The 15,661-nt window shown below is 44.3% G+C and overlaps 1 protein-coding gene across 6 annotated transcripts in view; it reads right to left on the bottom strand.

The window, feature by feature from the left end:
- Positions 1-15,661, bottom strand: part of FAM184A (family with sequence similarity 184 member A) — a 408,528-nt gene that overhangs the window by 231,943 nt on the left and 160,924 nt on the right. For all 6 annotated transcript variants that reach the window (XM_033938486.1, XM_033938491.1, XM_033938492.1 and 3 more), the window contains exon 5: positions 10,666-10,863. In XM_033938486.1, coding sequence (XP_033794377.1) covers positions 10,666-10,863 — 198 coding nt within the window. The remainder of the gene's footprint in view (positions 1-10,665; positions 10,864-15,661) is intronic.

The following is a 15,661-nucleotide window of genomic DNA, read 5'->3' as shown; positions in this document are numbered from 1 at the left end:
CTTTGTTTTGTTCTATTTCTATCATTTAAATTTCTCCAGAATTCTACTGTTCAACGGCTCCCCCTTCTGCTTCTATTCCTTTCTCTCCTCTCTTCTACCTTCCAAAGTATTTAGATCAATGCTGTCTTGTTAAAATGTTTATTTTATTTTTATTTTTCCTCTAACTCTACTTTTCACTTCTCTATTACCCTCCAGGTACTTTAGTTAGATTGTGAGCCTTCGGGACAGTAAGGGAATTTTTCAAGTACCTTTCTTATTTCTAATCTTAATGTATATTTTCTGTAAACCGCTTAGAACCTAACGGATGTAGCGGTATATAAGAAATAAATTACATTACATTACTATTCCTTCTGGAATGATTCTCCAAACAGTAGTGGAAAGTGAAGGCATGAATTAAGGATCAAGTGGCTGCTTTACAAATGCCCTCAATGGTAGGGCAAAAATAGGCTTCTGAAGTCACCATAGCTTGAACTTTATGAACAGTGACACTGTCTTCTAGCATCAATCCAGCCCAAGTATATGCAAAGGAGATACAATCTGCTAGCCAAGTGGAGAAGATTCTCTTGATGACAGTAACTTCAAGTCTGTTAGGTTTGAAAGACACAGGGCCTGTTTTACAAAGCCGCGCTATCGGCTGCCGTGTGGCAACAGCCCCAAAGCCCTTTAAATCTCTATGGGCTTCAGGGCCGTTACCGCACTGCAGCCGCTAGTGCGGCTTTGTAAAACAGGCCAACAGAGTTGAGTGATAGTTCTGTGAGGCTTGGTATGATCCATGTAGTAAGCAAGGGCACTTTACAGCCCAAGGTGTAGAAGGCTGCCTCACCACAGTGAGAAAGCAACTTTGGGAAGAAGACAGGTAGAACTATGGACTGGTTGAGATGAAATTCGGAGATGACTTTCGGGGGAATTTCAAATGTGTTTGGAGAACAACCTTATTATGATAGAATCTTGTATAGAGTGGATCCAATACAAGTACTTGAAGCTCACTGACCTGCCATGCAGATGTAACTGATATGAGGAACACTACTTTCCAAATAAGCTGTGTAACCCCAGGGTTCTAAGCGGCTACCCAAATCCTTTTTCCAGATGATGGCTGATGGGGCACACAAAAATATTTATTTCTTTGGGACCAGGGCCGAGACCAACTTCCAAGATGGGGACCCATGGCAAGCATGCACCAGATATTCTCCTCACTCCTCTAAGAATTCAGACTACACTAGGAATTTAACTCCAAACTCAATTTACTCCTTCTGGTTGGTGAAATAGTTACTCTGCTTGAATATTTTTCCAAATCTCACATAAATCCAACTTATTTTTCTATTTTCTATATGTGCTTACAGCTTGACTGTATTAAGTCGTTTCCCTTTATATTTATGTCTTGTTATGATTTTTTTTTTCACGTATATGCTTGATTATTATGTTAAATTCTAAAATAAAATAATATGTACAATCTTTTCAGTCCTTAAAATTGCAATGGCCAATTGGAAGGAGTCTCTTTTTACCAGATCTTAAATTCCCTCTGGGGATGTAGCTACTGCCACTGAAACACTCCCCTAGAGAATACAAGGGCTGCCTTGGCTTCTATCTTACTCAGCTTCTAGAAACTACCAAAAACCCCTTAACCTGGGTCTCTGGCAGTTTTACTGGTACCAGCAGATCAGCACATTGTATGAACATCCTTTGACTTACCTATCTCCATAGGTGCAGATAGTTTAAACAAATAGTGCCTTAGGCACCTCTGATTGCTAGGGCTGCTAAACTAAGGCTGTAGAGCCCACAGCACTAACAAATGAATCAAACAAACCAATTAGAAGCATACACCATAATTTAGTGCCTGTATTTCCATATGGCTATAGATGTTTTGAATGAACAAGTTGAGAGTAGTTCAAAGGGAGACTTCATCAACATGGAGAGAACAACATTGAGGTCCCATGCAATGGCAGGAGACTTGGTATGGTCAAGACATTTAATGAACCTGGCGACCAAGAGATTCATAGACAACGGTTTCTTTTCCAACTATAGAATGATCTTCCACCCTGTATTCAACAAGAACCTATATTTGCAAAATTTAAGGCACTTCTTAAAACTCACCTATTTGGTAAAGCATTTGATCCCTTATATATTTGAGATTGTCCAACAACACCAGCACTTCTGATGCTAGGAAACATGTGAGAAAGGACCAGGACCAGGTCTCTCTTGAATAAATGTGTGTAGTGAATGTTTGCTTTTATCTAGTATTTTATTATGGCGTTCCTTTTCTTTTAATTATATTTTATGCAAACCGCTTTGATCCATTTGTTGGAAAAAGAGGTCCATCAAAGGTAAACAAGCCATAAATGCACTGATAGCACCAAGATGAACTTGTAACTTGTACTGAAGCAGTTTTCAGCCCAGAATTAGAAAGGTGAAGGAGATAATCCAGAACAGGAGCAGAGGATAAGTAATTGAATCTAGCGAGTGGAGATCACACCAGACAGTGAAACAAGTCCATCTAAAACAATAAAATTGTTGTGTAGGTGGTTTTCTGGAAGCCTCAATGATAAGTTGACACTGGTGAAGATAAGAGTTAAAAAAAATCTAGTTATTGGGAGAAAGATACCATGCTGGGAGTTCTAACAAGTGTAGATTAGGATGGAGGAGAGAACCTTCCTTCTGTGTGAATAATGTTAGAAATAAGTGAAGCGTGATGGGATCCCAAACAGTGAGTTGTAGAAGGAGAGGAAACCATGGCTGATGTGGCCAAAGGGGTGAAATGAGAATCATGGTGCCTTGATCTTGGTGAAGTTTGAGATTTTTCCTGACGAGAGGTATTGAAAGGAATGCAAAGAGAAACTATTGTTGCCAGTTCAGCAGAAAGGTGTCCGATTCCAGACGATTGGGAGTGTAGGTATGGAGCAGTAAAGTGGAAGCTTGTGATTATGGGAGGAAGCAAAGAGATCTACCTCAGGGTACCTCCAGTTTGAGAAAATCAGTCATAAGGTAAATGTGTTGAGAGACCACTCATGAGGTTGAAGGAGAGTGCTCAGTTTGTCTGCTAAGATGTTCTGTTTCCCCACTAGGTAAACCGCTCTGAACAGTATGTTGTGAGCAATCATCAAAGTGTATATCTGTATCACTTCCTGGTAGATAAAGCGAGACCCTATGCCTCCTTGTTTGTTCAAGCAGAACGTGGCAATGTGATTGTTGGTGTGTATGAGGACTACTTGATTCTGCAAGCGATTTTGAAAAGTGAGTAGGTTACAGCGAATTGCTCGGAGCTTCAGGATATTGATATGGAAAGTTTTCTTACGATGAGTTCAGACTCCTTGAGTGTGGAAGCTGTCGAGATATAAGCTTCCATGCTGGGCTGGGGAACCTGTGGTAAATAGCATCTGGTGGGTGGGAAGGAGGCTGAAAAAGCCTCTCTAGAGAGATTGGAAGGAACCATCTACCAGGGACCAATGAAGGTGTGAGAACACATGTAGTATTGCAGAGAGAAATCCAGTGGCTTATGATCACTGGGAGGTTAGAATCCATTGGGGAACATCTGAGGTGTAGACGTGCAAATGGAATGACATGAACAGTCAAAAAGCCATGTGACCCATAAGTTGTAACATTTGCTGTGCAGTAATGCATGGTAGGGAGGAGACTTTCTGGTACAGGTGGAGAAGACTGTCAACTCTCTATTGAGGTAGAAAAACTCAACCTTGAATAGTGTCCAAAAGAGCTCCTATGAACTCTAAGGTCTGCGTTGGTTGGACATATGACTTCTAGTAATTTGTTGCAAATCCTAGCAGTTCCAGTAGACTAGCTATAGTGTGCTCAGCTTGTTGCAATGGTAAGGCCTTGTTCAACCAGTCATCTAGATAAGGAAGCATGTGAAAACCCCATGAGCGAAGGGTTGCAGCTATTACTACCAGGCATTTCATGAACACTGTCAGTGCCGATGCCTGGAAGTGGCAAGAACCTACTCGAAACTGAAGATATTTTCTGTGGACAGATAAGATTAGAATGTGAGTGTACATTTCTTTGAGGTCTAGAGAGCAGAGAACATAAGAATTGTCGCTGCTGGGTCAGACCAGTGGTCCATCGTGCCCAGCAGTCCACTCACATGGCAGCCCTTAGGTCAAAGACCACTGCCCTGAGACTAACCTTACCTGTGTACGTTCTGGTTCAGCAGGAACTTGTCTAACTTTGTCTTGAATCCTTGGAGGGTGTTTTCCCCTATAACAGCATTCCAGTTTTCTACCACTTTCTGGGTGAAGAAGAACTTCTTTACGTTTGTACGGAATCTATCCCCTTTTAACTTTAGAGAGTACCCTCTCGTTCTCTCTACCTTGGAGAGGGTGAACAACTTGTCTCTATCTACTAAGTCTATTCCCTTCATTATCTTGAATGTTTCGATCATGTCCCCTCTCAGTCTCCTCTTTTCAAGAGAGAAGAGGCCCAGTTTCTCTAATCTCTCACTGTACGGCAACTCCTCCAGCCCCTTAATCATTTTAGTCGCTCTTCTCTTCGCATGTATCCGAAGCCCAGGTCTCTAAACTGTGCCACAAATAAAGATCCTGCAAATGTGCCTTGGGCCCGTTCCCTTCCTACCTTTATGAGAAAATTCCCGCGCAGGCTATTTCATCTCTCACCAGACTTATCAACTCAGCCTTACTATTTGGCCTAATTTCCGTACAAATGGGACACATTGCCCTGAACCCACTACTTAAAAAAGATGATCTAGACCCATCCTCCCCTTCCAGCTATTGTCCTATAGCAAATATTCCTCTCCTGACCAAAATGCTCAAGGCTATTATATCCACTCAGCTCTCATCTTACTTAGAGAGATTCTCCATTCTATTACCTTTCAGACCCAATTTCAGCACTGAATCCCTGATGGCCTCTTTAATCTAAAAGATTCAACAACTTCAATCTCGTAATAAGTTTGCTATCCTACTACAATTTGATCTATCTGCGACCTTTGATGTTGTCCACCACGATATCCTAATTTACCAACTTTCTGAGATAGGCATTGATTCCACAGTCTTAGCCTGGTTCTCAAAATTTTTACGATCCCGCTCTTACACTGTTAACATGAATGGAACCATGTTTTCTCCTTGGAGACCACTATGTGGTGTTCCCCAGGAATCACCCCTGTCCCCTATTCTTTTCAACATTTATATGTCTTCTTTGAAATTCTTCCATCTATCTCCCTTTGAAACTCTATTTACATATGCAGATGACATCATTGTCCTTCTCGAGATAGATTCGAACCTCACTAACCTCACCGAAAATATAACAGCTTGCATATCAAAACTCCAATCCTGGGCCCTCTCTGTACAAATGAAGCTGAACAAGTCCAAAACAAAACTACTCTGGCTTGGCTCAAAATTAGATCAGTTACCCGCGCTCATTCCACTACCTTCTGGTCCCACATTGCAGATCGAATTCTCAAGCAAAGTTTTGGACATCATTATTGACTCTACACTTTCCTTTAATGATCATCTCAACTCTCTGGTAAAAAATTGTTTTTTTAGTCTTCACATGTTGAGGAAAGTGAGATCCTTCTTCCGCCAACAACATTTTGCTGTCCTTGTTCAATCAATCATTCTTTCCAGACTGGACTATTGTAATTCCACCTATCTAAGTCTAACCAAGAAAAATCTTCAAAGACTTCAGCGGATCCAGAACACTGTGGCTAGGTTGATCTTCGCAAAAAGCAAATTTGATCATGTTTCCCCGCTTCTGTCAAAACTTCACTGGCTTCCGGTGATTTCTAGGATTCACTTTAAAAGTACCTACCTAATTTTCAAGATCCTACATGGCATTCTTCCTCCCCTAATCCCACTATCCTGGAATTCTTCGAGACCTGACACTGCCAGATCCGCCCACATACTCAAACTATCTTACCCCTCGTTAAAAGGCGTCAAGTATGCAGGTAAATTAAGGAAATCCCTTTTCTTCAAATTCACTGAGCTTTGGAATAACCTCCCTGCCCCGCTGCGGAACCTAGGCTCATTCCAATTATTTTGAAAGCATCTGAAAACCTGGCTTTTCTCCAAAACATAAAGCTAGCTATCCTCTTCATAACCTCTAATTTCTTATTATGTCCTTCCCTCATTTATTGAATTACCTGTAAACTGTGCCGAGCTCTATCTTTATGGAGATGATGCAGTATACAAACTTAAGGTTTAGTTTAGTTCTCTGGACCCTTTCAAGTAGTACTGTGTCCTTCTTCATGTACAACGACCAATGCTGGACGCAGTATTCCAGGTGGGGGTGTACCATGGCCCGGTACTACGGCATGATAACCTTTTCCGATCTGTTTGTAATCCCCTTCTTAATCATTCCTAGCATTCTGTTCGCCCTTTTCACCACCACCGCACATTGAGCGGATGTCTTCATTGACTTGTCGACCAGTACTCCCCAAGTCTCTTTCCTGGAGGGTCTCTCCAAGTACTGAACCGGACAGCCTGTATCTAATATAATAAAGCCCTAAGCGCGCATGCGCACTCCCACCTGCGTGCTCCCGTTTCCGTGTGCTTTAGGGCACTGCAGGTAGGAGTGCGCATGCGTGAGAATTCCCCGAGGTGGATGTCGGCCGCTGCAGTCCGCGGCAGCAGATGGCTGAAGCTTGGCTGGAGGAGGACGAGGAGGAGATGCGAGAGCTCCACAGAGGCAGGAGGTGAGGAGAGAGACACAGAGACAGATGGATGAGAAGGACAGAGGGGCTACTAGGGGGACCAGGAGAGATGGTAGGGGATAGGGAGAGATAGACTTCAGGGAGTGTGGAGGGGTCAGGAGAGAGAGATGGTCTTGGGAAAGGACAGAGGGGGACAGGAAAGGGAAAGATGGCAAAATAGGTGAAACAGGGTCAGAGAGAGATGGTATTACCTTGCAATGAAGCAGCAACTCAACATTTCATACTTTCATACAGTAGGAAAAAGGAGGTATTGATGTCCCCTGTATAAGACTCTGGTGAGACCTCATCTAATATAATAAAGCCCTAAGCGCGCATGCGCACTCCCACCTGCATGCTCCCGTTTTCCGTGCGCTGTAGGGCACCGCAGGTTGGAGTGTGCATGCGCGAGAATCCCCCGAGGCGGATGTCGGCCGCAGCGGCTGTCGGCGGCTGCAGGCCACGGCAGGAGATGGCTGAAGCCTGGCTGGAGGAGGATGAGGAGGAGCTGCGAGAGCTCCGCAGAGTCAAGGAGGTGAGGAGAGAGAGACAGAGACAGATGGATGAGAAGGACAGAGGGGCTACTAGGGGGACCAGGAGAGATAGACTTCAGGGAGTGTGGAGGGGGCAGGAGAGAGAGATGATCTTGGGGAAGGACAGAGGGGGACAGGAAAGGGGAAGATGGCAAAAGAGGTGAAACAGGGTCAGAGAGAGATGGTAGAGGGTGTGAAAGGGGGAAAGGGAGAGATGTAAATGGTAGGAGCACTGCTGCTTTGGGGCACTGAGGGAGGAAAGGTTGGTATGTCAGGACTGCTGCTGCCGCCTCAGGTAAGTAAAGACCCTGTCAGGAGGGCCAAAAGGGTACAAAGGAAATGGTGAAAGGTGAGGTGGTGAGACTGGGATCAGTGGGAGGCAGGGTCCGGGCATGATAGAGGCGGGGCATGGGTGGGGGTCAGAGTCAGGGTCAGGGTATAGGTGGGGCTATTCTAGCACCTGTTACTGTAACGAATGTAATGGGCTAAAACACTAGTTTGTGTATAAATTGTTACCGACATGCATCACCTTACACTTATCCACGTTAAACCTCATTTGTCATGTCTCGGCCCATTTCTCGAGCATGTTTATGTCACGTTGCAGGTCTTCGCAATCCTCCTGCATCTTTACTACTCTGAATAACTTCATATCATCTGCAAATTTAATCACCTCGCTCGTTGTACCAATTTCTAGGTCGTTTATAAATATGTTGAAGAGCACAGGTCCAAGCACCGAATCCTGCGGCACTTCACTCCTGACGCTTTTCCAGTCCGAGTGCTGTCCTTTTACCCCCATTCTCTGTTTCCTATCTGCCAACCAATTTTTAATCCATGTGAGTATTTCACCCTCGATTCCATGGCTCGCAATTTCTCAAAGCAGTCGTTCATGCAGGATCTTGTCGAACACCTTCTGAAAACCCAGATATACAATGTCGACTAGGTCACCTTTGTCTATCTGCCTGTTTACTCCCTTGATGAAGTGCAGCAAGTTCGTCAAGCAAGATCTTCCTTTTCTGAAGCCATGCTGATTGGTCCTCATCAGATTGTGTCCATCAAGGTGATCAATAATGCGGTCCTTTATCAGTGCCTCTACCGTCTTTCCCATTACCGAGGTCAGACTCACTAGTCTGTAGTTTCCTGGATCTCCCCTCGAACCTTTCTTAAAGATCGACGTAACATTCGCCACCTTCCAGTCTTCCGGAATTCTTCCCAATTTGATCGACAGATTGGCTATTGGAGCAGTTCAGCTATAACCCCTTTCAGTTCCATGATTACCCTCGGATGGATGTCAACGGTCCTGGGGATTTATCATTTTTAAGCCTATCAATCTGCCTGCATACCTCTTCTAGACTGACCGTCAACCCTGCCAGTTTCCCGTCTTTGTTTCCTGCTTATAGCCTGTTGGCTTCAGGTATGTTGTGTATATCCTCTTCGGAAAATACAGATGCAAAAAATGTGTTCAGTTTGTTGGCGATGGCTTTGTCCTCCTTTAGCACTCCCTTCATTCCATGGTTATCCAATGGCCCCACCGCTTCCTTTGCGGGTCGTTTCCCCTTAATATATCAAAAGAACGGCTTGATGTTTTTTGCCTCCTTGGCTATTTTTTCCTCGTAGTCTCTTTTGACCCCTCTTACCGCCTTATGGCACCTGCTTTGATGATGTTTGTGCTTTTTCCAGTTTTCATCCATTTTTGACCTTTTCCATTCCTTAAACGAAGTCTTCTTGTCTCTGATAACTTTCTTCACCACTACAGTGAGCCATACCGGTTCCTTGTTCTTTTTCCTCTTGGATCCCTTGTTGATACGCAGTATATATAGATTTTGCGCCTCGATGACTGTGTCCTTAAAAAAGGACCATACTTGCTATAGCGCTTTTAGAGTGCTTATCCTCTTCTTAATCTTCTTCCCCACCATGAGTCTCATCCCTTTGTAATTCCCTTTTCGGAAGTTCAGTGCCGTGGCTGTCGTTCTGGATCAATGTTTTGCCCTTGTGTCCAGGTTGAAGTGGATCATATTGTGATCACTGCTTCCCAGCGTCCCTTCTACTTCTACACCTTGTGCCTGTCCTCGTAGTCCATTTAGAATTAAGTCCAGAATTGCATTTTCTCTCGTATTTTTCTTGACAAGTTGTTCCAGAAAGCAATCGCCTACAGCATCCAGGAACTTGGTCTCCCTACTGCAGCCAGAGGTACCTAGGTTCCAGTCTATCCCCGGATAATTGAAGTCGCCCATGATAACTGTGTTGCCTCCCCTGTTGCTTGTGTGTGTCCTCTGTGTCTACTGTGTTTGTTTATTTACTGCTTGTCTGTTCTATTGCCATTGTGGCACTTGCCTGTGTAGGTGTCCTTCCCTAGTGTTTCTTCTTTGCAGTGCTCGTCCCTTCTTAAGGCCCTTTGTTAAGGCGAGTGCCTTTAATGCTCACCTTTGACACGCGCCGAATGGCTGAGCGCCGTTGTCCCTTCCCCTTTTAAGGGGGAGCTCCAGTGGATGATGTCGGGGGTGGGCAGAGCTACCTCTCGCCGATGCCCCTTGCTCTCTCCTGCCTTCTCTTGCTCCTTCTTCCCCTCTCCTGTTCTCTCCTTCTGCTTTCCTGCCTCCTGCTTGTCTGCTCAAGCCTGTTAACTGAGCGCCGTTGGTCACTCCCCTTTTAAGGGGGAGCTCCAGTGGATGACATCGGGGGTGGGCAGATCTACCTCTCACTGATGTCCCTAGCTCTCTCCTGCCTTCTCTTGCTCCTTCTCCCCCTCTCCCATTCTCTTCTCTGCTTTTCTCTCCTTCTGCTTTTCTGCTTGCTCAAGCCTGTTAACTGAGTGCTGTTGATCCCTCCCCTTTTAAGGGAGAGCTCTAGTGGATGACATCAGGGGGGTGGAGCTACCTCTCGTCGATGCCCCTTGCTCACCCCTGCCTTCTCTTGCTCCTTCTTCCCCTCTCCTGTTCTCTTCTCTGCTTTTCTCTCCTTCTCCAACAGAAGTTAATAGGGTTCCCAGAGAGAACTTCTCCTTCATGAAGTATTTGTTGAGAGCCCAAAAAAACAAAAATCCAAAAAAATAAAGGGAAGGAACCCTAAAAGGCAAAAGTTTTGACTTGCTGAGAATTCTAAAATGCAGCTTCTCAGCTCTGGGGAAAATTAAGAACTGCAGGTTCCAGAAGCCGACATCAGGCAGGAAAGCACCAACATGCATGGAGTACGGGCAGTGTTAATTGTCTGTACCGGGTTCTGTGGATGTTGTCACCCACATGTGAGAATATTATAACTGCTTTTCCTCGGAGAAAGAAATGTTACCTAAGCTGTGTACAATATTAAAATGTTAAGATCTGTTGCTTATATAAAGCCCTTTTGAAAATTAAGTTTTAAATCTTTCAAGTTATACATACAGCAACTCAGCAAAACAGAATTTCAGGACAGAGAAACCCCATTAATTATTCTATACCTTTTGTTTTAATTGAACTAATCTACCAAGGTCGTGTTTCATCACTTACTCCTTACCTGGTGCAGTTTTTTCTTGTCTTTATTAGCAGTGCTGTGAGCAGTTTCAAGTGTTGTTTGATGTTTCCATGATAATTCTTCCAGTCCTTTTGCATGAGCTTCATTTAGTTGTAAGGTCTCCAATTCAAACTTGTTTTGCAGGCTGATAATCTCCTTTTCATAGCAATCACGTTGGGTCTCTTTTGCTTCATTTATCTTCTATAAAATCATACAAACAAGGCTATTAGCAAATCCCATATCTTATTTATTCATGTGAGAACAGAAATGTAACAAAGCAAATCGTGCTATTTATTCTAAGCATACAGCCGTAAATCTCATTTAATACATATTTTCAATGTGATATACACCCCTCCCCTTTTACTGACCTGTGGTAGAGGTTTCTACTGCAGCCTGGAGTAAATGCTTCAAAATCCACCCAAAACTACTTATGCACTCAGTCACAATAGTCCTTATGCCTGCAGGAGTCATCTTTATGCAGGTACAGTAGGTTTTGGGAGAGTTTTGGAGGGCACACTATATAACAGGGGTGCCCAAAATGTAAATCGCAATCAACCAGTCGATTGCAAAGGCAACGCGAGTCGATCGCGGAACCCATCCCTGGCTCCGCGATTGACTCGTGTTGCCTTTGCATTCTCCCTGTTCCACGACACCACAACAGGCCAGCCTCTTCTCCTCTCCCCCCCCCCCACGTCAATTCTGACGTCGGAGAGGAAGTTACGGGCCAGCCAGGCAGCGATTGGCTGGCCCAGAACTTCCTCTCCGATGTCAGAATTGACGTGGGGGGGGGGGGGGGGGAAGGCTGCTGGCCTGTTGCGGCGTTGGAAAACAGGTAGAACTCAGCGGCAACGATGGCAGTGGTTTGGGGGCCTGTTCCCAGACGTCGGCATTGGTTTGGGGGCCTGTTTCCAGACAACAGCCCCGGTGGTTGCTTGGGGAGAAAGAAAGGGGAGACAGAAAGACAGACAGGGAGAAAGAAAGATAGATAGGGAGACAGAACAGGGAGACAAAGACAGAACAGGGAGACAAAGACAGAACAGGGAGGCAGAAAGACAGACAGGGAGGCAGAAAGACAAGACAGGGAGGCAGAAAGACAAGACAGGGAGGCAGAAAGACAAGACAGGGAGGCAGAAAGACAAGACAGGGAGGCAGAACAGGAAGACAGGGAGTCAGAAAGAATGAAAGGAGGGGCATGGAGACAGAAAGAAAGAAAGGGGGGCATGGAGACAGAAAGAAAGAAAGGGGGGCATGGAGACAGAAAGAAAGACAGCAGAGAGAAAGTAAGTAAGAAAGGGAGCAGGGAGACAGAAAGAAAGACAGACAGAGAGAAAGAAAGTAAAAAAGGGGGCAGGGAGACAGAAAGACAGACAGAGATAAAGAAAGAAGGGGGGCAGGGAGACAGAAAGAAAGGGGAGGGGCAGGGAGAGAGGAAGGAAAAGGGGGAGGGGATAGAGTGTGTCGGGTGGCAGGGGGCAGGCAGGGAGAGAGGAAGAAAAAGTTGGACTCATGGAAGGACAGAGATGTTGGTTGGGAAATGGAATGAGGTCTAGAGGAGACGAAGCTTGCAGGAGGCAGAAAGGAGGGAAAAATATTGCATGCACAGTCAGAAGAAGAAAGTGCAACCAGAGAATCATGAATCACCAGATAACAAAAGTAGGAAAAATGATTTTATTTTAAATTTAGTGATCAAAATGTGTCCATTTTGAGAATTTATATCTGATGTCTATATTTTGCACTCTGGCCCCCTTTTATTAAACTGTAGTAGCAGATTTTAGCGCAGGGAGCCTATAAGCGTCGAGAGCAGCACAGGGCATTCAGCGCAGCTCCCTGCGCTAAAAACTGCTATCGTGGTTTAGTAAAAAGGGAGGGGGTATATTTGTCTATTTTTGTATTGTTGTTACTGAGGTGACATTGCATATTTTAAAGTCAACTGCCTTGACCTCTTTGAAAAAACCCCAAATATAAATGATAATTTACATTTTCTCAGCTTTGTGTTTTTAAAAATTTTATTGTTGGTAGATAATTTTGACTTAGTCATTTTAAAAGTAGCTCGCAAGTCAAAAAAGTATTGGCACCCTTGCTATACAATATAAGCAGATTATAGTGATGTGTACCTGGAACTTTTAAATGTGACATTCACTACATACTCCCTAGAATGTCCTTCTATTCTGTTGGGCTCAGTTGTCTGTGTGGCTATCTGAAGCTGTAGAGGGGGCGCTGAAAAGTTCTCCGCCCAACCAAGCAGAGACAGCAGAGTTATTTACCGTAACAATTGTTATCCAGGGACAGCAGGCAGCTATTCTCACATATGGGTGACGACATCCATGGAGCCCGGATGCGGACAGCCTCGCAAGCAGACTTGAATGGAAAAACGTAGAAGTTTCGAATCTGCCGCACCGCGCATGCATGAGTGCCTTCCCGCCCAGCACAGGGCGAGTCTCCTCAGTTCAGATAGCTAGCAGAGAAGCCAACCAGGGGAGGTGGGTGGGTTGTGAGAACAGCTGCCTGCTGTCCCTGGATAACAACTATTACGGTAAGTAACTGTGCTTTATCCCAGGACAAGCAGGCAGCCTATTCTCATATGTGGCTGACCTCCAAGCTAACCAGAATGGGATGGAAGGAGTGTTGGCAACTTAGGAGAATACATTTTGCAAAACTCTCTGGCCAAAATGGCCATCTCGTCTGGAGAAAACATCTAAACAATAGTGAGAGGTGAAAGTATGAATTGAGGATCAGGTGGCAGCTTTGTAAATGTCCTCACTAGGAGTGGTTCTGAAGCCGCCATGGCAGGAATAACTCCAACAGTGGCTAAAAAAAACAACCACTCGCTGCTGCTGGCTGAATATTGACACCTGAGTATTATACTTTTTTCCTATTCTATATTCTGAGTATAATCTTTATTAAATAATGCCACCAAGTAATTGAGAGGATAAAGTATGGAACAGTTCACTGTGAATCTGGTGCAACAGATGCTTTCAGTCTCAAGTTCATTCTCATCATTACCCTTCCAGCAGCAGATTAGTAGAATTTAAAAGTAAAGGTGCATGCTCAATAAATGTCTATTTTCATAACAAATTTATGATTATATAGCTGATCTTATGGTTGTTAAATGCTATGTCTTTGTGTCCCATTCAATATTGTATTTCTCCCCTTCTACCTTCTGAGTCAGTCTATAATGTCTAAATGTATATTTATACTGTCATTTAATGACTATTGTTTGTATATCCCTCCATTTTTATAAAAAAGTTTTACTGTAAGCTGCTTAGAAATCTGATAAGTGGGATAACAAATTTTAATAACACTTGGAAACTCTGACTGTGGGCTGTGACTCGACTCTGTAGATGCAGTCCAGTCTGGGCATAGCAGAAAGATATACAAGCAGCCATCCAGATGGAGATGGTATGCTTAGAAATTGGATGTCCCAACTTGTTTGGATCGAAGGACACAAAAAGTTGAGGTGCAGTTCTGTGTGGTTTGGTGCATTCCAAGTAGAAGGCCAAAGCACGTTTATAGTCCAGAGTATGAAGAGCTGATTCTCCAGGATGAGAATGAGCTCTTGGAAAAAACACTGGAAGTACAATCAATTGGTTGAGTTGAAATTCTGAAACCATTTTAAGTAAGAATTTAGGATGAGTATGAAGGACCACCTTGTCATGATGGAAAACTGTGAAAGGTGGATCAGCAACTAATGCCTGCAGCTCACTGACTCTTCGAGCAGATGTGAGGGCAATGAGAAACACCACTTTCCAAGTGAGATACTTCAGATGAGCCATAGATATTGGTTCAAATGGAGGCTTAATCAATTGAGCAAGAACAATATTGAGATCCCAAACCACTGGAGGCGGTTTGAGAGGAGGTTTGACATTGAAAAGTCCTTTCATAAATTTGGAAACCACCGGATGAGCAGAGAGGGGTTTCCCTTAAATAGGCTGATGAAAAGCAGCAATTGCACTCAGATGGACCCGAATGGATGTAGACGTGAGGCCAGAAGTAGACAAGTGCAAAAGATAATCCATGACAGAAGCCAAGGAGGTATCTCGAGGCTCCATGTCATGAGAGATACAACACGTAGAAAAATCTAGTCCATTTTTGGTGGTAGCATTGTCTAGTGGCAGGCTTTCTAGAAGCCTCTAAAATGTCTCTTACAGAAAACTGAAGAGGAGTTATGTTGAGAGGTACCAAGCTGTCAGGTGTAGAGACTGCAGACTCTGTGTAAGCTTGACTCTGTGTAAGCAGAGATGGAAAAACTGGTAGATGGTATGGTTCCCTGCTGCTGAGTTAAAGTAGAAGGGAGTACCAAGGTTGTCTTGGCCACCGAGGAGCTATCAGAATCATGATGACATGATCGTTCTTCAACTTGACTAGAGTTTTGAGAATGAGAGGAAATGGAGGGAATGCATACAGGAAGAGATTTGTCCATTCCAGTAGAAAAGCATCTGCTTCGAGTCGATGAGGAGAATATATCCTGGAGCAGAACTGAGGCAATTTGTGATTGTGGAGAGACCTATCTGAAGAGTTCTCAACTGAGAAAAAATGTGATGAAGAGGTGAGGAACTGAGTGTCCATTCATGAGGTTGCAGAAAGACGACTCAATTTGCCCGCCAACCAATTTTTCACCCCTTGGATGTAAACAGCTTTTAGGAAGGTGTTGTGGAAGATTACCCAGTCCCAAACCTTCAGAGCTTCTTGACAAAGGGAGAGAGATCCCTGCTTGTTGACATAGTACATGGCGACTTGGTTGTCCGTTTGAATAAGGACTACCTGGTCGTGAAGAAGATTTTGAAAAGCTTTGAGAGCATTGAAGATCGCTCTGAGTTCCAACAGATTGATATGGCACTAACGATCTGTGCTGGGCCAGTGGCCTTGAGTACGGAGACCGTCGAGGTGAGCCCCCCAAGCGTAGGTCGAAGAATCTGTCCTGATGAGGTGGCGTCTGAAACAGTAAACCTCTGGAGAGATTGGAAGAGAGCATCCACCAGCGGAGAGACTGTTTCAACAA

The sequence above is a fragment of the Geotrypetes seraphini genome, chromosome 3 (genome assembly GCF_902459505.1).
Source record: "Geotrypetes seraphini chromosome 3, aGeoSer1.1, whole genome shotgun sequence".
Taxonomy (NCBI): domain Eukaryota; kingdom Metazoa; phylum Chordata; class Amphibia; order Gymnophiona; family Dermophiidae; genus Geotrypetes; species Geotrypetes seraphini.
This window is presented reverse-complemented; position numbering and strand designations above follow the sequence as displayed.